Source organism: Cnephaeus nilssonii (assembly GCF_951640355.1).
Source record: "Cnephaeus nilssonii genome assembly, chromosome: 9".
NCBI classification, from domain to species: Eukaryota; Metazoa; Chordata; class Mammalia; order Chiroptera; family Vespertilionidae; genus Cnephaeus; species Cnephaeus nilssonii.
The window spans coordinates 46,394,288-46,418,949 of NC_137080.1; the positions used below are offsets into that span (position 1 = coordinate 46,394,288).

Genomic DNA, 24,662 nt, shown 5'->3' on the forward strand with positions numbered 1-24,662 from the left:
CTCTGGATATTCCAATTGCTGTTCCATTGTACTTTTTAAAGAAAAATTATAAACCCAGGTTTAAGTAGCAAAGGGATTGAGTATTGAAGTTTTTTAGAGATCAGTGACGACAGTACTTGTAAATAAATTGACTTACTAGTGCCGTCACATTGTCCTAGACAGCTCTGCTTAGAAAAAGTGTAGAAAAAATGCTCTAAAGACCCATAGAACAGTAATGGACCATTAAGTTGGCACTAAGCTATACCACAATAAAAGTCATTCATACATATGCTATTGTATTGTACATTACACACACTGAAAAGGGTGACAGGAATTTTCAGTTACGTATTTTAGAAAATTGTTCCTTTTTTTTTTTTTTTTTGCTAATGTTTATCTGAATATAAGACCTATAAAACAAGACAGGGAAGCATTGAGCACTCAGTCTTTTCATGCCCAGTACCCAAAAGTCAGGCTTTTTTTCCTCCTGTTGTGATGGTTATTAACAGAGCATTGGCTTTTCAGATGGTGCCAATCCTGTGATGAGGCACTTGAAGAGTTTGAAGATTAGGGCATGTGAAATATGGAGCTGGAAGGAAGCATGCTGCTATTCCATTGGAAGCAAAAGGGAGTGTAGGCCCATAGAATACTTCTTCCTTGCCTTCTCTACTTACATCCAATACCTGTAAAGGAAGAGAAGAAGCCTGCATGTCAGACATGACTGCTCAAAATAAAGCTGTGTACACATAAAAGGAAGCCTGTAGTTAAGTTCAGTTACACCTTCATGACCATACCTTAGCCATTGCTATTTTCCTTATAACTAGAGGCCTGGTGCATGAAATTCATGCATGGGTAGGGTCCCTAGGCCTGGCCAGTGATAAGGGCCAATTGGAGCCTTCCCCGGCTGCCGGCCGGGGTCTTCCTTAGTTCCATGCCACCCCGTGGTGGTCAGAGTACGTCATAACGGTTGAACTCCTGGTCAGTCGAACTCCCGAGGGGACACTTTGCATATTAGCCTTTTGTTAAATGGGCTACCAAATATATGTATTAAGTTCCTGCTAAGTGTTTATATACTTGTGTGTGTACATACATATATTTACAATAATTTAATCTTCAGAGGAATGATGTGGTAGGTAGCATGATCCTTAGACTGCTTAAATAACATGTACAAACTAGTTAGTAGGTGTTGTCATATGTTAGGTTACAAATGCTCAGTTGTAAAATGGGGAAAACAACATTGACCTTCCAGTATTGTTCTCAAAATTGGTGACATCTAGCTCTGTCTACCACACAATATACAGAACAGCTTAGCAAATTCATAATCAATTCCATTGATTCTGGAAATTTTCTCCAGTCATTTCCTTTTCAACCTAGAGTTCTATCTCTTCTTATATGGAAGAGAGTCTCTTTGTGAGTCTGTGCCTGCTGACATTTCACCAAATCTGACAATCTTACTACTAGGAATATTCATTAGGAAAGTTGGTTATATCTCATTTGTCAAATCCATTAAGCTCTTTCCAGCCTCAAACACCTAAATCTATCTCTATTTGAACACCCTCTAACCCAGTGGTTCTCAACCTTTTTAATGCTGCGACCCTTTAATACAGTTCCTCATGTTGTGGTGGCCCCCAACCATAAAATTATTTTTGTTGCTACTTCATAACTGTAATTTTGCTACTGTTATGAATCGAAATGTAAATATCTGTGTTTTCTGATGGTCTTAGGTGACCCTGCTAGCGGTTCTCAACCAGCGGGATTAACAGGTTGCCAACACTCACATGTGCACTGGGTCACCACTCCCAGAGTCCACTGTTGCTCATGCACACTGGGCTGTCTCTCTCAGAACACACGCCAGCCAGTACCCCAGGCACCTACCCTAAGCTCCAATGTGCCTCCCCAAACTACCTGGCACACCCAGTCAACACACAGATTGCTTCTATATAAGACCATTTTTTTGAGATTTGGAGAGAGCAGTTTCATCTAATCCTATCTAATAAAGAGGGAATATGCTAATTGACCATCACACCCTCGCAAAGATGGCAACACCCACCGCCAATAAAGGGAATATGCTAATTGACTGTCATGCCCTCGCAAGATGGCAGCACCCAAAGCCATAAGATGGTGCCTAGTCCCCTCAGTCCTGCCTTAGTCACCCAGGCCCGCCTCATCCAGCCTCAGTCCCCCAGTCCCCTCAGCCCTGCCTCATCCAGCCTCAGTCCCCCAGTCCCCTCAGCCCTGCCTCATCCAGCCTCAGTCCCCCAGTCCCCTCAGCCCTGCCTCATCCAGCCTCAGTCCCCCAGTCCCCTCAGCCCTGCCTCATCCAGCCTCAGTCCCCCAGTCCCCTCAGCCCTGCCTCATCCAGCCTCAGTCCCCCAGTCCCCTCAGCCCTGCCTCATCCAGCCTCAGTCCCCCAGTCCCCTCAGCCCTGCCTCATCCAGCCTCAGTCCCCCAGTCCCCTCAGCCCTGCAGGGGAAGGCAGTTGGGGGCGATCAGGCCAGCAGGGGAGGGCAGTTGGAGGCGTTCGAGCCAGCAGGGGAGGGCAGTTAGGCGTCAATCAGGCTGGCAGGGGAGCAGTTAGGGGGCTATCAGGCTGGCAGGCAGAGTGGTTGGGGGCAATCCGGCAGGCAGGCAGGCGAGTGGTGAGCCAGCAGTCCCAGATTGGAGAAGGTACAGGCTGGGCTGAGGGACAATCCCCTCCACCATCAACCCCCCCCCCCCCATCTCTAGTTTATATAAATAAACAAAGAAATACAAGCACAATGAGAAAACAAAGAATATGTCCCAAATGAAAGAATGGAAACCACTCCACCCCCCAAAGTAAAAACAAAACACCCTAATGAAGTGGAGATGAGAAATTTGCCTGATAAAGAATGCAAAGAAAAAGTCATAAGGATGTTCACCAAACATGTGAGTAGAAGAGAGGAACTCCAGAAGAACTTCAACTAAGTTACCAAGTATAACAAAAGAGTCAATCAGAGCTAAATAATACAATAACTGAAATGAAAAAATACACTAGGAGGAACCCACAGCATATTAGATAATACAGAAGAACAGATTAGTGGAAATCACCCAGTTAGAATAGCAAAAAGAAAAAAAATTTTTTTAAAGAATCATTTAAGGGACTTCTGGGACATCAATTCAAGCACATGAACATTCGCATAATGGGAATCCCATAAGGAAAACAGAAGGGACAGAAAATGTATTTTAAAAAATAATACCTGAAAACTTTTCTAATCTGGGTAAGGAAAGACATCCAGGTCCAGGAATCACAGAGTGTCAAACAAGATTAACCAATACATATTTTAATTAAAATGGCAAAACTTCAAGATAGAGACAAAGGAGGGAAACAACTAGTCATATAAAAGAAAACCCCAAAAGGTTAGCTGATTTATGAGCAACAACTCTACAGCCCAGAAGGGAGTGGCAGGACATTTTTAATGTGCTGAAAGGAAGGAATCTACAACCTAGAATACTCTCCTGGAAAGATCATTCAGAATTGAAGGAGAGGTAAAGAGTGTCCCAGACAGGAAAAAAAGTAAATGAATTCATAAAACCACCAAATCTGCCTTACTACAAGAAATGCTAAAGGATCTCCTTTAAGTGGAAAAGAAAAGACAACCAGAAATAAAATGTTTGAAAGAAATCCCATGTGAAATCATTGCGTTGTATGCCTGAAACTAAAATAATATTGCATGCCAACTATACTTAAATAATTTTTTTACATAAAAATTAAATAAAACCTTTTCTCCCTTGGATTCCATACTTTTAAAGAAATTAGTAAGTTTATCACTGACATTGTCCTGTTAATAGCTTTCCACCTCTGGTCCCTTTTCCTCCGCCTGCTTGCTAAATGTAGGAGTGATCCAATATTTCAACCACAGACCTGTTGTTACTCTTCTTTAATGATCTTGTCCACTCTCATGCCTCCCAACTATCGCCTCAGTAAATAATTCTGAAGTCTTTAACTATAATATGCATTATTCCAGATGAAAGGGGCTCTTGAGATTTGGTGCTCCAAGCTCATAAAGGAGAAAATCACTAAGGCATAAAGTAAAAGAAAGATTACACTTATAGCTACTTTCCCCCCAAGTAGACACTAGGTATCTCACCCCATTTACTAAACAATTTACCCAGATACTGCTAATTTAAAATATCTCTATTATACGCTACATGCAAACTTAAGTTTTTTATCTTTTGTTGACTTATGTGTCTTCCTGCAGTACTACGTTTACAGTTATTTTGACTGGGTAAGGCAAGTTTCCCCCATTCACTCAAATTTTTTTCTTGGTTATACTTACATGTTTGTTTACTTTCCTAGAGAATTTGAGAAGTGTTCCCCACTCTATGAAAAAGGAAAATCTCAAATGGGATTCTGATTAGTAGTCATTGAATATAGAAAGTGGGGATCTTTCTATATTTACCTCAACTATATAAAGTTAATTACTGTCTTCAATTAACAGAGAAGAAAATTGAGTTAAAGAGAAAGTTCAATGACTTCTAAAAGGCAGACAACTAGTAAGTGGTAGCGCCAATAATTGAACTCAAAGTTGCAACCCAAGCTCAAGAATTTTGTGCCATTCATGACATCCCTTCATCTGAATAAATTTTTAGAAGGCAATATAACAGACGAGGTCATCATCCAGAAAGCATTTTTTTCTGGTTCCATGGAACAACAGAGACTGTGTATGTTAAGCAAATACAATTTTTTTTTTTAATCTGTGAGAAGGGAAAAGGAAGTGTTGGCAGTTTTTCTCCAAAGTACTCTCCTGTAAACTGCCAGAAAGAAGGCACTGGAGAAGAGGAGGTACCAGCTTGACAGCATACCCTCTAGCCAAAAAAACAAAAAAAGTGAAGAGCAGTGGAGGTGATCTGGAAACACAGACTAATCTTGTGTACACTTAAGCAGCTGCTCCCTTTTGTGCTGCTCATCATCCATGGCGCACCAGATCAGAGTCAACCTTTGTGCCAGATGTTTGCATATACTCCCACTGCATAAACAAGAGCACCTCATTTTCCAAAGGAGTCTTTTTAATATTTGCCATGAGTCTTCATTACTAACAAGTCCAAATCTCAGTCTTTAAGCAAGTATGCATTGGAGAGCAAGCTTTTCTCTTGTTTGAGTTGCCCTCCTATGCTAAGTCAAGTAGTAGAAGGAAATAAAATAATAGGCTTTCTCAACATCTGACATGCTTCATCCCTGTGTGGCTGAAGCCTACAGATGACAGTTAAGCTTTAATTATAGTACAGAATGGGCAATCTAATGCGACAGTTCTAAAAAAGTTTTAAATCTAATGGGCAATTTATTGACTGATATTTTCAATAGAAAAAAAAAAAGACTTCAGTTGTGGATGTTAACAGACCAATGTGAACTATTTAAGTGTGAACTTCATTAATCTTAGTCAACCATGCATGTCCTTAGAAAAGGATCATGTAGATTTATGATCTATGAAAAATTTAAGTGTTGATGTTTTTTAGATGTAGACTATTTTCTCCACTATTTTCCTGTACTTTTCAACCTGCTGATTTGTACTTAGGAATTTCTAATGTCTAGTCAACATTTTCTCATAAATACTATTCCTGTCTTCCATTATCTTGCTTGTCTGTTGGATATTCTTCCAGCAAGTAGTAAAGAAGTTTGCTTCTGAATATGTAGCTAGTCTCACCAACCATCAATACATTACTATTAGTGAATCAAAATAAGCAGTTCCATAGTCACCCATAAAATAAGTATTTGAGATTATGCAACCATAGTTTAGAATGAGTGATTATATCATCTGTAACCAGTTGCCAATAACAAAAATGATATATAAGTCTGTTATCCATGAAGACTTCCATTCCAAATATCTCTAAGTGACAATCTGAATACTTATATGAACACTTATTATATATAAACAGGAAAGACTCGCAAAGGCTTTTATCAAATTTACCTGTGCTTTGTAGGATCAGTGTGCCAGCCGAGAGAATAAACATAGCATTTGCAAAATGAATCATTTTGTATGTCAAAATGGCTAATGTAACATAGAACTAACCAGAATGCTGACTTTTTAAAAAGCAAATATATTAGAATATCTGATCTCAAGTGGTTAAATGTATTCTGATACAGGTATTGATCGAAGTATTTATGAATCACCTCTTATACTAGTAAAATCACCTTAATTCTGAGGCTACTCTAGAATATCTTTAGTGGTTTAAAATATACCAAAGTACTTCATCTTTTGAGGACAACAGATTTGTTTAGGAAGAGCCAAAATTCATTAACAGAGCACTGCCTGTCGCCCAGTTCAAATTTTTAAATTCTGAGAAGTAAAAAGTGAAAAGGAATCCAAAACTTAGTAAAGACTGACAAATACATGTTTGGATGATAGACTAGAAGCACTCCTTGTGGGAAAGCAGTTTGCTTATTTTTATCCAAAAGATATAAGCAAGCTCCAGTACAAAGTAGCCTTCAATTAACTAAAGACTTCTTTAAAGACTTTAATATTTTCAAAGGACTAACTTGTGGCTTTGGTATTTTTTTATTGTATTGCTGTTTAATAGTTTATTGCTTTCCTCTCATTTATATTAACTCCTACCTTGAGTTTATTCTTTGGTTTATTTTCTAATGTATTATATCTATCCCACAAGCTTTGCTATTATTTTTCACTATCCCTCAGTTTTGGGTATTTTTTTTAAACTTCCACTATGACTCCTTTAAGTGACTCCTTAATGTCTTATATCCAAATATTTAGGAGTTTATTTACCTCTTTTTAAATTTTTTTACTTACCAGCCAGGCTATTTAACTTTTTAAGTTCTAATTTAACTGCATTGTAGAGATCATAGTTTACACAACATTTAATTTTAAAAAATATGTTAAAGTGTTTTTAACACTAGTACATGATATGTTTTTGTTCATATTTCATTTATGCTTAAGAAGAATATATTCTGGAACTTCTCCAGGATATATCATATATATGTTAGGCCACAAAACAAGTCTTAATGAATTTTAGAAGACTGCAATAGTATTAAGCATCTTTTTGTATCATAGTGGTATGAAACTAGAAATCAATTACAAGAAAAAAATGGGGGAAATTACAAATATGAAGAGATCAAGCAATATGTTACTTAAAAACTAAAGGGACAAAGAAGAAATCAAAAGAGAACTCAAGCCCTGCTGGAGTGGGTCAGTGGTTGAGTGTCAACCTGTGAACTAGGAGGTCATGGTTCAATTTCCAGTCAGGGCACATGCCCGGGTTGCGGGCTCAATCCCTAGTGCGGGTCATGCAGGCCATAGCCGATAAATGATTCTGTCTCATCATTGATGTTTCTATCTCTCCCTCTCCCATCCTCTATGCAATCAATAAAAATATGTTTTTTTTTTTAAAAGAGAGAACTCAAAATATATCTTGAGACTAATGAAAATGGAAATACAACATATCAAAACTTGTTAAGTGCAGTAAAATAAGTTCTAAGAGGGCAGGTCATACCAATAAATGCCTAAGAAAAAAGAAGAAGCTCAAATAAAAAATCCTAAATTTATAGTTCAAGGAAAGAGAAAAAGAACAACAAAACAAGCTCAAAGAGGAAGGTAGGAAATAACAGAGAGTGGAAATAAATGAAACAGACAAAAGAGATAACAGAAAGTGTTAATGAAATTAAGAGCTGCTTTTTTTTTTTTCCTTTGGAAAGATACACCAAATAGACAAACCTGTAACTAGACTTACCAAGGAAAAAGAAAGAATATCAAATAAATTAGAAATGAAGGAGGAGAAATTACAACTTCTACACTAACAAATTTGACAACCTAGAAGAAATGGATACATTCCTAGAAACACGAACAAGACTGAAGAAACAAGACCAATTACTAATAAGGAGATTGAATTGGTAATCAGAAGCCTCCCAGAAAGAAGAGTCCAGGATCAGATGGATTCACTGGTGAATTCTATCAAATATTTAAAGCATTAATACCAATCCTTCTCAAACTCTGTTAAAAATTTAAGAGTAGGACAAACTTCCAAACTCACTTCACAAGGCCACCATTACCCTGATACCAAAACCAGGCAAGGGCACTACAAAAAATGAAAATGACAAGCCAATGTCTCTGATGACTAGAGATGTAAAAATTCAACAAAATAGTACAACAAATTCAACACCACATTTAAAATATACACTAGCCTGGCCAGAGCGGTTCAGTTGGTTGGAGCATCATCCTGTGCACCAAAAGACTGCCGGTTCAATTCCCAGTCAGGGCACATACCTGGGTTGTGGGATCTATCACTTGGGGTGCCTACGGAAGGCAACCAGTTGATGTAGCTTTCTCATATCGATCTTTCTTTAGGTCTCTAAATATGTCCTTGGGTGAGGGTTAAAAATAATAATAAATGAAAGATCATACACTATGATAAAGTGGGATTTATTAAATGGATGGTTCAACATTTGTAAATCAACCAATGTAATACACCATGTTAACAAAATGGCAGATAAAAATCATATGCTCACTCAATTGATGTAGCACAAATATTTGGCGAATTCAACATCCATTCATGATAAAAATTCTCAGAGGTGAGGGGACAGGAGAGAGATTAACCAAAGAACTTATATGCATACTAGAGGCCCGTTGCACAAAATTCGTGCACGGGGGAGGGGGATCTCCTCAGCCCAGCCTGCACCCTCTCCAATCCGGGACCCCTCAGACATCCCTCTCACAGTCTGGGACCACTGGCTCCTAACTGCTCACCTGCCTGATTACCCCTAACTGCTCCCCCTGCTGGCCTGGTCACCCCCAACTGCCCCCCCCCCCCCCCGCCAGCCTTGTTGCCACCAACTGCCCCCGCCCCCCGCCAGCCTGGTCGCTTCTCACTAACCCCTCTGCCGGCCTGGTCGCCCCCAACTGCCCCCCCTGCCAGCCTGGTCGCCCCACACAGCCTGCTGTTCAGTCGTTTGGTCATCCCTCACTAACCCTCCTGCCAGCCTGGTTGTCCATGCAGCCTGCTGCTCAGTCATTTGGTCGTCCCTCCCTAATGCCCCTGCCAGCCTGGTCGCCCCACGCACCCTGTTCGGTTGTCCGTTCGGTTGTTTCGGTTGGGACGGTCACTTAGGCTTTTATATATATATATTTAGATAGATAGGCATAACCCATGGACGTAGACAGTAGTGCAGTAGGCCTAGGGAGTGGGTGAGGAGTAAAGGGGGTCAATAGGAGAAAAAAAGGGGGGAACATCTATAATACTTTCAACAATAAAGATAAATTAAAAAATAATAAAATTCAGCCCTAGCCGGAGCATCAGCCTGAGGACTGAAGAGTTCCAGGTTCGATTCTGGTCAAGGGCATGTGCCCAGGTTGTGGGCTTGATCCCCAGTATGGGGTGTGCAAAAGGCAGCCAATCAGTGATTCTTATCATTGATGATTCTATCTCTCCCTTTCTCTCTAAAATCAATAAAATATATTTTAAATAAATAAAATAAAATTCATTTTACAAGCACCCCCTCAAAAAGAAAAAACAAACAAACTGGGTACATACTTCAACACAATAAATGCCATATATGACATGCCCACAGCTAACATCATACTCAGTGGTATAAAGCTAAAAGAAATAAAACTTCCTGTTTGCAGATGACATGATATTATATATACAAAACCCTAAGGCTCCACGAAAATACTGTTATAGAGTTAATAAATCAATTCAGTAAACCTGTAGGATACAAAATCAATGTACAAAGATCAGTTGCATTTCTATACACTAACACCAAACTATCAGAGAAATTAAGAAAATCCCATTTACAAGTGTATAAAAAACAATAAAGTACCGAGGAATTTAACCAAAGGGATGAAAAGATCTATGTACTGAAAATTGTAAGACATTTATGAAAGAAAATGAAGTTACAAGTAAATGGAAAAAATATTCTGTGCTCATGTATTGGAAGAATTATTATACTAAAAGCAATGGAATTTAATGAACAAAATGAACTAATAAATAAAATATAGACAGACTCATGCATAACAGGCTGAAAGCTGTCAGGGGAGGAGGTTGGGGTGGGGGGACAGGAGAGGGAGGAGGTTGGGGTGGTGGATGGTGGAGGGATTGAGCAAAAAAGGAAAAACTCATGGACATGGACAAGAGTGTGGTGATTGCCAGGGGTAGGTGGAGGAAGGTATAGGGGGGATAAATGGTGATGGAAAGAGACTTGATTTCTGGTGGTGAACACAATACAATGCACAGATGATGTGTTATGAAATTGTGCACCTGAAACTTTGATCATTTTCTTAACCAGTGTCACCCCAATAAATTCAATTAAAAAAATGAGAAAAAGAACAGTCTTTTGGAAATTTCCTAAGGGAAAAAAATAAAAGCAATGTGATCCTTATCAATGTTCTAATTTCACAGGGAAAAAAAAAAATCCCAAAATTCATATGGAACCACACATACACGAAAAAAAAAAATAGCCAAAGCAATCATGAGAAAGTGAGTTAAGCAGGAGGCATCACACACTCTGATTTCAAACTACAGTAAATAAAACACTGGTTTGAGGTGGGGGGAAGACATAGATCAATGGAACAGAATAGAGAGCCCAGAAATGAACCCATGTAAATATAGTCAACTAATTTTTGACAAAGAAGCCAAGAACATACAATGAGGGAAAGGATAGTCTCTTCAATAAATGGTGCTGGGATAACTAGAAAACCAAATGCAAAAGAATGAAACTGGAGCCCTGGCTGGTTTGGCTCAGTGGATAGAGCGTCGGCCTGCAGACTGAAGGGTCCTGGCTTTGATTCCAGTCAAGGACACACGCCTGGGTTGCGGGCTCGATCCCCAGTGGGGGGCATGCAGGAGACAGCCAATCAATGATTCTCTCTCATCATTGATGTTTCTATCTCTCTCTCCCTCTCCCTTCCTCTCTGAAATCAATAAAAATATATATTTTTTTAAAAAGAATGAAACTGAAGCCCAATTTTATACCATACACAAAAATCAACTCAAAATTGATAGAAGACTTGAACATATGACCTGAGACCATAAAATTAGAAGAAAACACAGAGGTAAATTTATTGACATTGGTCTTGGCAATGATTCTTTTTGTATTTGACACCAAAAGCAAAGGCAGCAAAAGCAGAAATAAACAAGTGGGACTATATCAACCTAAAAGGCTTATGCACAGCAAAGGAAAACATTAAAAAAAAAATGAAAATGCAACCTATCAAATGGGAAAAAATACTTGCAAATCGTATATCTGAGAAGGGTTAATAACCAAAACATATAAAGGATTCGTACAATTCAGTTGTAAAAACTCCAAACAATGTACCCTGTACATCTTCCAAGGTTTATCCTTCATGAAGCCTTATCCTCTCCATCCTCTGCCAACTTCCTAAATTCACATGCAAGGTCCCCTTTTCAGAAACCTTAAAAAGGTAGCTGGTCTCCCTCAAGGAATTAAAGATCATGAAAAGGCAACCTACAGAATGAGAAAAAATACTTGCAAATCATATGTTTGATAGGCAGTTAATAACCAAAAAAAATATAAAGATCTCATAAAACTCATCAAGAAAAAAAAAAAGACAATCTGATTGAAAAAATAAGCACAGGATTGAATAAATATTTTTTCCAAAGAAGACATAACAAATGCCCAACAGGTTCATGAAAAGGTGCTCAACATCACTAATCATCAGGGAAATGCAAATCAAAACCACACACAATAAGATGTCATCTCAAACCTTATTCTGGAGAAGGCCTGGGGAGGGGGCAGGAGCAGGGTGAAGAGGGTCAAAAAAGGGGAGACATTTGTAATACTTTCAACAATAAAGTTAAAAATAATGGCTTTCATAAAAAAGACAAGAGGTAAGTATTCATGAAAATGTGGAGATATGGGAACCTTTGTGCACTCTTGGTATCAACTGACGCAGCCACTCCAGAAAACATGACAGTTCCTCAAAAAATATAATTTGCAAGTATTTTCTCTCTTTCCGTTGTACACTTTAAATTAATAGAATATTAAATATCAATTATATCTCAAACAAAACAAAAAAAGAAAACTACCCTCACTAATTGTTTGATCCACTCAGAAAAGTTTGTTAATTATGTTACAGTAGTCCCCCCTTATCCATGCGGATACATTCCAAGACCTCCACTGATGTCTGAAACTGTGGATAGTACCAGACCCTATATATACTGTTTCTTCCTATAAACATATACACTTTACATCTTCTCTTTGGAATATCTAAAATATCAGCATCAGTACCCTTGTACTTTTAGGCCATTATTAAGTAAAATAAGGATTACTTGAACACAAGCACTGAGATACCACGACAGTGGCTCAGATAACCAAGCTGGCCACTGAGTGACTAAAGAAAGGAGAGCCGTATATGGTACAGTGTGGGTATGCTGGACAAAGGGATGATTCTAGTCCTGGGCAGATGGAACGGGTCAGAGATTTCATCACACTATGCAGAACAGTGTGTACTTTCAAACTTATAAATTGCTTATTTCTGGAATTTCCCATGTAACATTTTCAACTATGGTTGACCATGAGTAACAGACAGCAAAAAGCAAAATTTGGATAAGAGGGGAACTACTGTATTCATATCTATGCTACCCTTGCTAATTTTTATCTATATCAATACTAGAAGTATGTTAAAGTCCCCAGAAAAACCTCTGGCAAGACAAATCAAGAGAAGAATACATTTTGAAAACTTAAGACAAATAAATTTTCTTTAAAAAATTTTTTTTAAATATATATAAATTTCTTCTTCAGTCACAATCAGATGCCTGTTCAATTCCCAGTCAGAGCACATGCCGGGGTTTTGGCTCGGTCCCCAGTGGGGAGGGTGCAGAAGGCAGCCAATTGATGTTTCCCTCTCACATAGATATCTCTCTCTCTCCCCTCTTCTCTCTCAAAAAATCAATAAAGATATTTTTTAAAATCTTCCCACATTATATTAGATAATATGAGTAGTTATAAGGATGTATTTTTATGGAGATCAGGAAAAAGGTCAGGGCTAATACGTGACAATATGATATCAGAGAATATGTAAAATAGAAAAACAACTAAGATACAAATTGTAAAAATAATAATAATAATAATAATAATAATACTTGAATATATATATCAACAAAAGCTACTGCTGTTCTCAACAGCCTAGCTGGCAACTTGCCAGTCTGGGCTGCTCACATGCTGACCTGCCAAGACCATTCTTTGGGGCAAAGGTTGCCCCCATCAGACCAATCATAACCCCCTACTTCTCACTCTTCAGGAAGATAGAACACCTTTGTAGGTGGCATTTATGGAAATGAACAAATTACGATATAGAAAATAAGGAAGTGGAATAGAAAGAAATCTGTGAAGTTTTGGGGTGTGAAAGTACTATTTCATAAATGTCTAGATTTTCAGTAGGGCTCTTTCTTATGTTCCATTTTTGGGATGCTGGATGAGGTTTAGTGGCTGAACTAGCTGCACAATGGGAGCTCAAGCCCCTTTCTACGTGTAAATATCTCTCCCTTCAGTAGCAGCACTGCAAAAAATAACCTCCCTGAACCGCTTGAACAAACTTCAAAAGGAACTTCTACCACTCACCTGGATACAAGCCAGAGGCTCATTTGTCCAAATCGAATATCCACCAACTAAATAGATCCTCTCATTATGGACAGCAACTCCAGATTCATTTTGGCCTAAAGTAAAGAGAATAAAAAGAAAAAAAAATAAATCCCTTTCCTTGCATGTTTTAATTAACCCCTTTGCCACTGAGAGATACAATTTGCCCTGTGGTGGACTTGTATACTCCACAGGATTTCTGCATCAACTAATCGCTGCCTCCCACTACTCGGAGGGAGAAATTAAGCACCATTTCTCAGCAAATGAATTTGTGTCGGATCAGAACCAGGTCATAACACTGGTTAGCCAAGTTAGTAAAAACAGCATAAAATACAGTAATAATAAGCCATTGAGAACTAAGAGTTTCATATTGTTACATGCCATACATTTACAGTAGCAGAAAAAAAAAGGTATATTTTAGAAATGCAAGAAACCTTTTGTACTACAAATGCTTTTAAGGCAAGTGCTTACATTTGTAAAGTAACAGCTGCAACCCCAAAGCTGCAACCCCAAGAAACCAATAAAACAGAGCCATGCCCCTAGCGTGCCCCAAAATGAAGACAAATGACAAAAAAGGCAAAGTTACTACCCTCCCTCTCTTTACATACACAACAGCTTTAAGACTACATTAAAGTTCGCGAGCTGAGACCAGCCAGGATAGTCCCTAGATACTGACATGCCAAAATGATGAAAGGTCCCTTCCCCATTTAAAAAAGAAGACAGAATAACTCACTACCACATATTCTTCCCTTGAGGCCATCAAAGAGTGAGACAGTCTCTTTTATTGATGGGCTGACACAGGATTGACTCGGGTAATAAATAAGCTGGATCCTATATCAGACAGATCCAGGGACCAAGGGCTCAGGCACCTCTACAGCAACTTAGACCAGAATTAAGTAATGGGAGGTGGGCCTTAAAAATCAGTTTTTTAAAAAAACAAAACAAAAACAGCAGCTCAATGCAAAATAGTTGAACCTCTCCCACTGGCTATGCCCTCAATGGTGTTTCCCCAGCAGCAGCAGGTGGCTGAGGGCCCACTCGGCATATTAAATCGTCTCCAAGCACTAGTCTGCCCACCATTCTGAGTCTGTGATTTTCCTATTAGCAGAGCAGCCTGGAAGGGATCTGGTCACCTGTGGTTGTTAATGACGCAGCTGACAAGGGAGAAATAGTGTTCAACTCCATAAAGAAATGTCAGGGGTAAGCTGTTCACCGCTTCCCTTTCATTCCCTTTCGGGATAAGGATTGGCCCATACCTCGTGCTGCCCTGTGGTAAGGCTGGGATGGCTGTGTGTGCCCAGAAATGCTGCCAAACCCCTAAGCTCAGAAATGCTCAAAGGTTTAATCTTTAGGAGAAAACAGCCAGAAACAATATTCAACAGTGACAAATAATGAAAACCATTCTCCCGAACTTAGAAGACATGAGGACTCATGGAGAGACTCCCAACTTGCAACTGTGCCCTGCAATCTTTCCTGACTGACTTCTCTCTTCACTCTGACACCAGAGTGCATCGATGCAGATGGTCACTCCAACTCCGGCCATCCCGCCTCTCGCTAAGTTACTCCTAACCAGAAGGTCTCCTCGGTGTCTGATTGTGGAGTAGGAACTGATGCCATTGGGAAGGATGTACCCCTGACCATGAATGACTGTTTTGTTTTGACATGCACGCTATATGAAATACAAAATGCATTACAGTGGCAGTGTAAAAGCAAAAAAAAAAAAAAAAAAAAAAGACTAAAAGTAATGAGAAGTAAAAAATGATTTGCTTCTGTAAAGAGTCATTAACTCTTTCTGCACCTGGTTCCTTCTATTTGTAGTCCAGTTCCTATGTGAATATATTGACAGTAATGAACTTGACATGCCTCTTAGCCACATGGGGGAACACACAAAGGTCAAACTAGATGCTCAGCCACCTGACGGGGTAAAGTTTTATGAGATAAAGAATGTGCACCTTTCTAGTTAATAAAAGCAAGTTGTTCTATTGCCGTGTACTCAGTATTTAGAGAGGAAGCTTCTTGAATCTTGGCTTTTCCTGATTTACTTAACAAAGGTACTTGCCAGTCAACAGGTTGAAGTTACAGCGCGTCCATTGGTCGGTGTCTATGTTGTAGGAATCTATATGCCGCACCAGGATCCGGTCGTTATTGTAGTCCAGGTCATTGCCTCCAAGGACGTAGAGCTTCCTATGGACTGCAGCCATGGAGTGGTAGACCCTTCTCTGCAGCATGGGGCTGCGGCTTATCCACTTATTCTGGAAAAAGAAATTCAGGTGAATTCTGTTAATAGCAGAGAACCGCTGTGCCTCGTTAGCAGTGGGGACCTAATGTTTGTCAATCACCTTCTGTTTAAATGTTGTTCATATACTTTGAAAGGAATGGGCTTCTTCCCTGAGAACAAGGGCAGAGGCACCCACATATTCCAGCTCTATTTTTCAAATCACATCAGGCATTTCCTCTTGTTTGGGTTGCATTTCATAGGGCATTTCTCATTTGTAAGGGAAGGATATGAAAATACAGAAATTGAGAGAATTTACTTATGCAAGTTACCTGAGAGTGAAAGTGCAAGGCTAAGTATACTGACTAAGGTGGTGTGATGATTAAGAAACAGGCTCTGGACCTAGAATACCTGACTTTATAATCTGTGTGTAACCTTGAACAATTTACTTGACCCCTCTGTGCCTATTTCCTCATTTGCAAAAAACAGCAGCTCAGTGCAAAACACCTGAACCTCTATCATTGGTTATGCCCTCAATGGTGCCTCCCCATTGGGGTAATAATAGCCACCTGCCAAGCCTGTTGTGGAGGTGAAATGAGCTATTACACACAAAGCATTTAGAACAATGCCTCACACATAATAAATATCCAAAAAATATCCACTTTTAAAAAAGTATTGTGTTAATCACTGACTACCCCCAGCCCCTACCTAAGTTAGGGTGAGGGTGGCTTTGCTGTTCTTCTAAGATTAAACTCTTGAGATCAATGAAAGAGCTAAGATTTGGTTCGGCAATGAATTCTTTCATTGCTTTTTATCAGCCTCCTTTAATGTATTTACAATCACATTTTCTGTCAAACTGAGAAAAGTTATTTCTAGGCATGTATTGGTTTTTGTAGAAGGCCAAGTTTTATATGATGATTTTAGGCAATATTTGGTTCTGGGTTACTCTTAATAATAAGAAAGATATGCTCAATACCTCTTACAATAAGGCTCCTGTTTAAAATATAATATAAAATTAGATGAAAATAAAATATGACTAATTTTATATCTCAACCAAGTAATGGACAGGTAAGTAAACATAACCATTTTTCTTTCTGCATATGCATAAACACAAAACATACAGGAACAAGCCAGGTTCCTTTTTGCCATGAAAAATTTGGATTTTGACCAGAAAAAAACCATATGATGTTTAGAATACATAGAATTTCAATAGTTCACGAAGCTGTAAAGGAAGAAGAAGAAAATATTTTGTATAATATTGGGTATTAACTAAAGGTATATGTATTAGCTTATTTCTAGTTTCTCTTTTAAAGATACACTAAAAAAAAAAAAAGAAACAAAAATGAAAGTGGTTTGTACAATTTGAAAGGCTTGCATTTATCTGTTCCTCCTTTTTTGCTGTTTTTAATCCTCACCCGATGATATTTTTTCATTGATTTTTTAGGGAGAGTGGAAGAGAGAGGGAAAGACAGAGAAACATGTCGATGGGTTGCCTCTTGCATGAGCCCTGACCAGGACCCAGGCCAGGGAGGAGCCTGCAACCAAGGTACATGACCTTGACCAGAATTGAACCTGGGACCCTTTGGTCTGCAGGCCACTGCTCTATCTGCTGAGCCAAACCGGCTAGGGCTGCTTCTCCTTTTTAAACATGCCATACTAAGAATCTCCTTCCAATTAAATGTCTTCTTTCATAAAATAGTCAAACCTTGCTTTCAGGTATTCCACTAATAAATATCTTTACTACATTACATGGGAGTGGGTTTACCTCAAAACTCTGAAGATACTTTCCTTAGGATGCTTTCTATGAGGCAACCCTGTGTAATATTAGAAATTGGCGTCTGCATTAGCAGTCCGGTCCCCTGCCATAGGACTGTTGACTCCATCTGGTTTGCAAAGCCTGCCTGCATCCCCTGATTACGTCTTTAGCCTCCTTCACTGCCGTGCCTGCCAGGTGAGCCGACAACCACTGCAAAGGCAAGGAGGCAGAGAGGCCTGGTGGGGTCATTCCTAATAAGCTAGCACGTGAATACTAATCAGTGCTGGGGAAGCAGAGGTCACCCCAGCCTGCCTGTTGGCAGGTAGCGATGTGCTCTGTGGCAGATGGCAGGCATTATCGACTCTCCACAAAGGCCTAGCAGTGAAATAAGCACCGGGGCTGAATGATAGCGTTATTGAGATTCTGAGCAAGATGCAAGCAGATGTGATGTTTGCCAGGACCCACTGTAAACAATATGCCAGCAGAATTTTTAAAGAGAGCATGTGTGTACAAACATGAGACAGGAGTCATTTGAGAAATGTTAACACCTCCTTCCTCTTTAACCACGTGTGCACTGAACTCAAGCAACTGCAATTAATGATCCCTCTTGAGACATCTGGCCCATGGACATGTGGTCTCTGAAATCTACAGCTTCTAATGACATCAGGAAACACACTTGCAAAGACAGAAATACCTTCGTTAAATTCAGAATTAATTAATTGTTAAAATAAAAAGATTCCAAATAGACTGAGGTCACTTTGGACATACATTTGATGGCTAATCCCAAATTGGACAGCCAATGCCAACCTGTTGTTTCATGTTCCAGTATTTCCAGAAGACAAATATTAAATCCCCAGGTTAAATCATTTGGAATACTGTCATCATCATGAAAAATATTGACATGACCAAAATCATAGAAATAGCAAGTTTCAGCACATATTTGCTAAAGTCATAGATATTTGGGTAGAAGAGAAGAGAATAAAAATAGTTCTTTTTGCGGGGAGGGGAGATGTTATGTGTGCATGAGAAGTGGCAGAAGGAGGATCAGGCGCCACCATAATGCTTTCAGTTCAGGCCCCAGTTATCAGATGAAAAACACACTCTTCAGCCACTTCTACTTTGGACATGTCCTAGACCCTGTTCTAGGACGTTTTGGCTATACTGAGTTAAATTAAAGTCATTATTTTATTTTGGAATAATGAGACCATAAGCAAGCCCACCCCCATTGCCCATGACATGCCTTCTAAAAGGACATAGCAACAGGACAATCTAAATCCTTTCTTTGGATGCCTCTGGATATGAACAGCTATTTGAGATAATGGAAATATCTTCCCCTTTTTTCTACATTGGGCAAAACTCTAAAAGAGTTAAGCATGTTGTATAGAATAAAACTGAAGGAGCTGAAACTTTATGAGAAAAAACAAAAGCAAAAAGCAGTTTATCCAGATGCTTCCTTTTCTGTATAGGTTTAAGATGCATGTGTGTGTTTATAGACTTGGCATTCCAACTACTAATTACTGTAGACATCTTTTAAAATTCATTTTAATTAAGGTAATGAGCTCTTCTTATAGGATTCTTACCTGGTTAGGTTCATACACCATTAGTCTATTCTGATACTGTGCGGTGTTAGTTACTCCACCTGTAATGGATTAACACGTGTTAGAGCTTTCATGAATAAGAAATAGGATGTTCCAACACAAGAATGAGATACAATTAAAGAAAAATTAGCTACTGTTGAGAATCTGTTTGTATACCCTTATGGTGAACCTATGACGTAAGTAAGAAGCTTATTTTGAAGCAGTTTCATTTTCAAGAAACATTTCAGAAGCAATCCAGTTGAGAGCAAGCAGCAAGTATGCAGAGATTAGCAAGAGATCCCCAATTCTGGCAAGCTGCTCAACATGGCCAGAATGAGGGGAAATGAATAGAGAGGGAGTGGGAGTGAATATAGCACACACAGACAAATCTCTGCAATTTATGCCAGGAACATAGTTCTATAGAAAATTCTTGTCTTTAGCTAAATTGACAGTTTTACATCTCTAGCCTTCCATATACTAACACAGTGATATCCTCATATCTCTTTAGAAGAATCTAAGAAAAGACATCACTTATAAAAAGAAATATAGCTGTGGCCAGTGTGGCTCAGTTGCTTGAGTGTTGTCCCATGTACCAAGAGGTCACTGGTTCAATCCCTGTCAGGGCACATGCCCTGGTTGCAGGCTGGATCCCCAGCTGGATCCCTGGTTGCAGGAAGCAGCTGATCGATGTTTCTCTCTCTCTCTAAAATCAATGAAAACATATTTTAAAAAAGAAATCTAGAACCAATGCTATCCAATAGAATATAACAAGACTCACAAATGTGAGTCACATATGCAATTTTAACTTTTCTAGTAGCCACATTAAAAGTAAAAACAGTGAAATTAAACCAAATATAAATTTCATTTCATTAAAAATAGCCAAAATATTATCTTTTTAACATGATATCAATGTAAAAATATTGAGATATATTTTTTCATATTAAATCTTCAAAATGTATATTTGACATAGCATATCTCAATCCAGATTAGCCACATTTCAAGTGCTCAGTAAGCTACAAGTGGCTAATGGCTACCATACTGGACAGCATACTTCTAGAGCACAGTTGCTGCTGTCCTCAACATTTTTTTAACCCCTCTTGAAAACTGCTTAGATAAAAAAAAAAAAAAAAAAACACGTGAAACCTTCTGCTTAATCAAGAACAACTAAAACATCATTACACGTTTAGCTAAATTTCTCATACTTCTTTTCATGTTTGTGGTATACATTGAGCCCTATAAAAAACAGAAATACTTAATTCTACTTTAATTTTTACCATTAAATGGAAAAGCTAAAAAATAAAACAGCAAAAAGAAAACAATATGATATCAAATGTTAGGTAATAACAGAAATATAAGTTCCCCCCCTCCAATTCTATCTTTAAAAATATTGCCTCACACATATTACTAGATACTTGTTTTTAGCTAAATTGACATCCTTATTTTAATAAGTATCACAAAGAAGCAGCTACTTTTGCAATAAATATCTAAAGTTGAGATAGACTAAAAAGTTTCCTATTGAATTTTTTTGAAAGATCCAGAGACATGGAAGCATGAAATAGATAGGGAAGTGGGGAGAAGGGCGGGAAGAGATTAACCAAATAATTTATATGCATATATGCATAAACCATGGACACATATAATAGTGTGGTAAAGGTCTGGGGGGAGGGGGCGGTGGGAGCAGGGGGGAGGGGGTCAATGGGGAAAAAAGGGGACATCTGTAATACTTTCAACAATAAAGATAACTTTTTTTTAATGAGTACTGTTCCAATACTGTCCAAGACAGCCTTACCCCGGTCAGCTTGACTCTACACAGGCTTCTTCCTGCCTCTAGGCCCCTAACTTCCCTTTTCATGGAGCACGTACTTTAGAAAACTTTTAATTATAAATTCATTCTCTGTCTTGGTAAGATGTAAGTCATTTAAGAAGCTTCTTGCAAGTTTTGGACTGAGGAATATCTTCCTCCAAGACCTGGAGCTATCCCGTTGAAATGTAATCATCAAGGCCGACAGTGCCCCTGTCTCCCATTTCCTATGGAGGGTAGGAGCCTAACTCCGGTGGATGCCCATCAGCAAACACAAATGTCCCAAATACAGAGAAAAACATTTACCAACTCAGGGATAACGGAATGTGCTCAACAGATCACATTGATCAACCTTCCTCCAAAGTCTTTCAGTACTTTTTCCACTAGTTCAACCCTCTGCTTAAAAACCCTCTTGCCTCTTGTTTTTCAGAGGAGTTGATTTCAGACTGCTTTCTGGTCTCTCTCCACTAGGGCAATAGTCTTAAGTAAAGGCTTCCTTGTCTATTTTACTTTGTCCATTATAACTTTTGCTTTGAAGGTTCAGATACTTTGAATAGGTCACCACCATCAACTCCATGGGCAGGTGTCAAGTCAACCAGAATGCAGAGGGTTAGTACATAGCCCTCAACTGAGCTGAAATAATCAATTAATACTAATGGATACATGAAGGGGAGGGAACCTGTCCAGGTCAGTCATTACTCTCTCATTCAACTCTAGTAAGGATTTTACATCTTTCATGTAATTGACCATGGCTATTATTAACTGGAGGGCTTTTTATTTTTGTAATTCTCTCTGAAGCTTGCAACCCACTTTTTAAGCTCAATGAAAGATTTGTCCAAGGAGGAAATGCAAATAACAGAGAGAAATGAGCTTCCTGCCCTCAAAAAAAGTCTTTTTTGTGTTTCTCATTGAATGTCTCATTTTAAAAATGAAAAGAAAACACACTTGAGAAAGCTGAGGCTGAAGTGCCTACATGGAGTGAAAATGTATCGCAAAATAAATACAGCGGTATGTTTGCTTTTTCCTCCCAACCTTCCTTTTCTTATCTGATTAAAAACTGAATGTCCAATAATTCTTTCTACACAAGAATAATCAAACCTATTGAGACCTCACAAGTCTTCAGTATTAAAATGATTGCCAAGTTTCGATCTGGGCCATAACCGCCAGATTAATAGCCAGCTCACCTACAATCATTTCTCCAAATGAGAGGGAACAGAGGGTAAAGCTCCCACCCACTATTTCAAAACTCTGATGGTTTACCTACTTGTTTTAGAAATATGGGACAGAATTAATATCTACTGCAGTAAACTATCTGTTTATGACACTATTTGAAAATATTTACACTACTATATGTACCAAACTCTGCCCATTATAGATTAAATGCACCACCAGTGGATTAGAATGTAGCTATTACATCCTCTCTCCCAAGCAGGGCACACAGTTTATCTTTACCCTCTTCAGAATTATTATTTACTGTCTTCCACAGATGCATCAGCTGCATTAAAATCTGCACTCAGTAATTAGATTCCTTTCCCTTACATACACATTTTCACTCACATGACAATGTGTAGAAATGAGATATTGGGTTACTAGTTGGGAGTAGAGACAGAAGTCCTAGTTAGTTATTTGGTTGATTACTTCTCGAATGTTAAACCACCGGAGGTGCCTAAAAACCGAGTGCTGTAACTTTTGCCAAGTCAGGACTGCAAGGGAAAAAGCTTAGAAATTGGTTTTATTGTGTTTCCCTTTGAAATAATTTACAAATGAGCACATAAATAAAAACAACTTCTTCTCAGTACAAAACATACGTTTTTTAAAAAGCCCCCACGTTCTCCATCCACATGTCTCTGGCAGTGTTACTCATCAGCAGAGCTTGGTCATTACATTCCCTTCACATAACACTCCTCACTTTCAGATTCATCTGCTGAAATGAGATGCTAAGGATTTGCATACAGATTTGACTATACAAAAATAGATATGGAATTAATAACAGTCGCTATATGTTTTAATTTCTCCCAGACGGGAGTACCCTTGCCTGCAGCGGTGTTCCTGGCTTTGAAAGTCATCAAGCTGATTTGTCTGCTCTGGGTTGTGATGCCACATGCTGCTCCACTGTCCCCTGCAATCAAAGGCTTGCAAAGATAGATTCCAGGCCATCGAGTATATTTTATAGATTGGCAGTTTTGATCTCCCTCCCCCACCCCAGGGGGGAATAATCTGCATCTTAACAGCTTTCTATAGATACATCTGTCATTAAATATGCCATTTCGTATCAGCATCCATTTTTAAAGCCAAGTTTTCCCTAACTTTGAAGTGCCACCGTCAAAGTGAAGACTTTCCACCAAAATTGAAAATGAACGACCCTGTCTTATACTTCTTTGCACTGTGACTTAAAGATATACAGCAGGTTCCCCCAAAGTCAAATAAGTCTTTAAAAACTGCCAGAAGGAATGAAAAGTTACCACCATGCTACCAGCAGTGAGCAATGCTTTCTATCATCAAGACAAGAGGAAAGCATTTTTCTTAAGCTTCCCTGTTCACCTCCCTACAAAGTGTTGTGACAAATGGGTGAATGCGTGCCGGGGAGAGGATGACAGGTGACTGACAAACAAGCAATCTTTGTCTGCACTACTGAGGATTCACCGACTCCCAAAATCCACTCTGCCCAAGAGCAGCAGCTGGTCAATGCTAGTGGAGTCTATAAAACCATGTGTTTAGAAAAAACAACTTTCAATATTTGGTGATCAAGGTAGGTCAAGTCTGGGAGCTCGGCTAAATTTTTTCTCAAGGACAGAAAATACCTCTGTTGACAGAGTCCCACACGAGTACAACACCAGTACCCGTGATGCAAAAAACCCAATGTGCCCATGCCCTCAGGGGAGATGCTCCAAGCTGGAATTCTGCTGGCCAGTTCAAGACCGTGGAAAACCATCTCAGGTTCTCTGCAAGTCTGCTGGAGGCCTGCAGTGCCCAGCTTCACGCTAGTTGCGGGGGAGAGTTTCTGGACAGGCTGTGCTATCAACAGGCTCCTTTATGACTCTGTTCTTGGGGGGACCATTTAACACAGCCAAACTCAGGTTCCTTATAATCAACGCGGAGATGATGAGGTCTCTCATTGGTTTCAGATGAACTATAGTGCACGGTATAGAGGCAATCCATAAAGGGAAGTTTATTACAATACTGTACTAGTTGGTTTATATAAATTTCATAAAAGGTACAAATGAGTATGTATGGAATATTGAAAAAATAACTAAGTATGGAATACTGAATTAATAATGAATTAATTTTGTATTATGAAATAGATTGCTTATAACTTTTTTTTTTCTAATAACCAGAATTACTGGCTGGCTTATAAGGATATCAAAGGTTGTTTCCTTTAATAGTTTAAACATCTCCTCTGTAAAATCACTCTAGTTCTCAAAAGACTAAAACTTCACACTTACAGTCTAATTATCAAAAGAATGACCTGATATTAGGTGTGAGTTCATATTAATCATTTTTTATAGAGACAAACTCATTATTAGTCCTTGATAAAAGGGACATCATGGGAATATTTGCAATAAATGCAAAAATAAGCTTTTTATTACCTATTTTACAGATTAGACTGGCCATATTTTTGGAGTGTTTATAATGCTACATAAACAATTAAAGCCAAGAATCATTCTACTAAATTAGCATCGTGAGTAGAAGTATACTTAATCCATGCATTAAATTAAAACTAGTATCCATATTATTTCTGTCACACTTGAGCAAACCACACAAATGGATGGCTAATT

At 38.8% G+C, this 24,662-nt stretch overlaps 1 protein-coding gene across 1 annotated transcript in view; it reads right to left on the minus strand.

Annotated features, from left to right (window-relative positions):
* Positions 1–24,662, minus strand: part of KLHL32 (kelch like family member 32) — a 164,632-nt gene continuing 139,970 nt past the window's right edge. The window contains exons 8-11 of the mRNA XM_079780026.1: positions 19,089–19,147; positions 15,597–15,789; positions 13,520–13,614; positions 1–659 (exon numbers count right to left, since the gene is read on the minus strand). Coding sequence (XP_079636152.1) covers positions 498–659; positions 13,520–13,614; positions 15,597–15,789; positions 19,089–19,147 — 509 coding nt within the window. The 3' untranslated portion in view covers positions 1–497. The remainder of the gene's footprint in view (positions 660–13,519; positions 13,615–15,596; positions 15,790–19,088; positions 19,148–24,662) is intronic.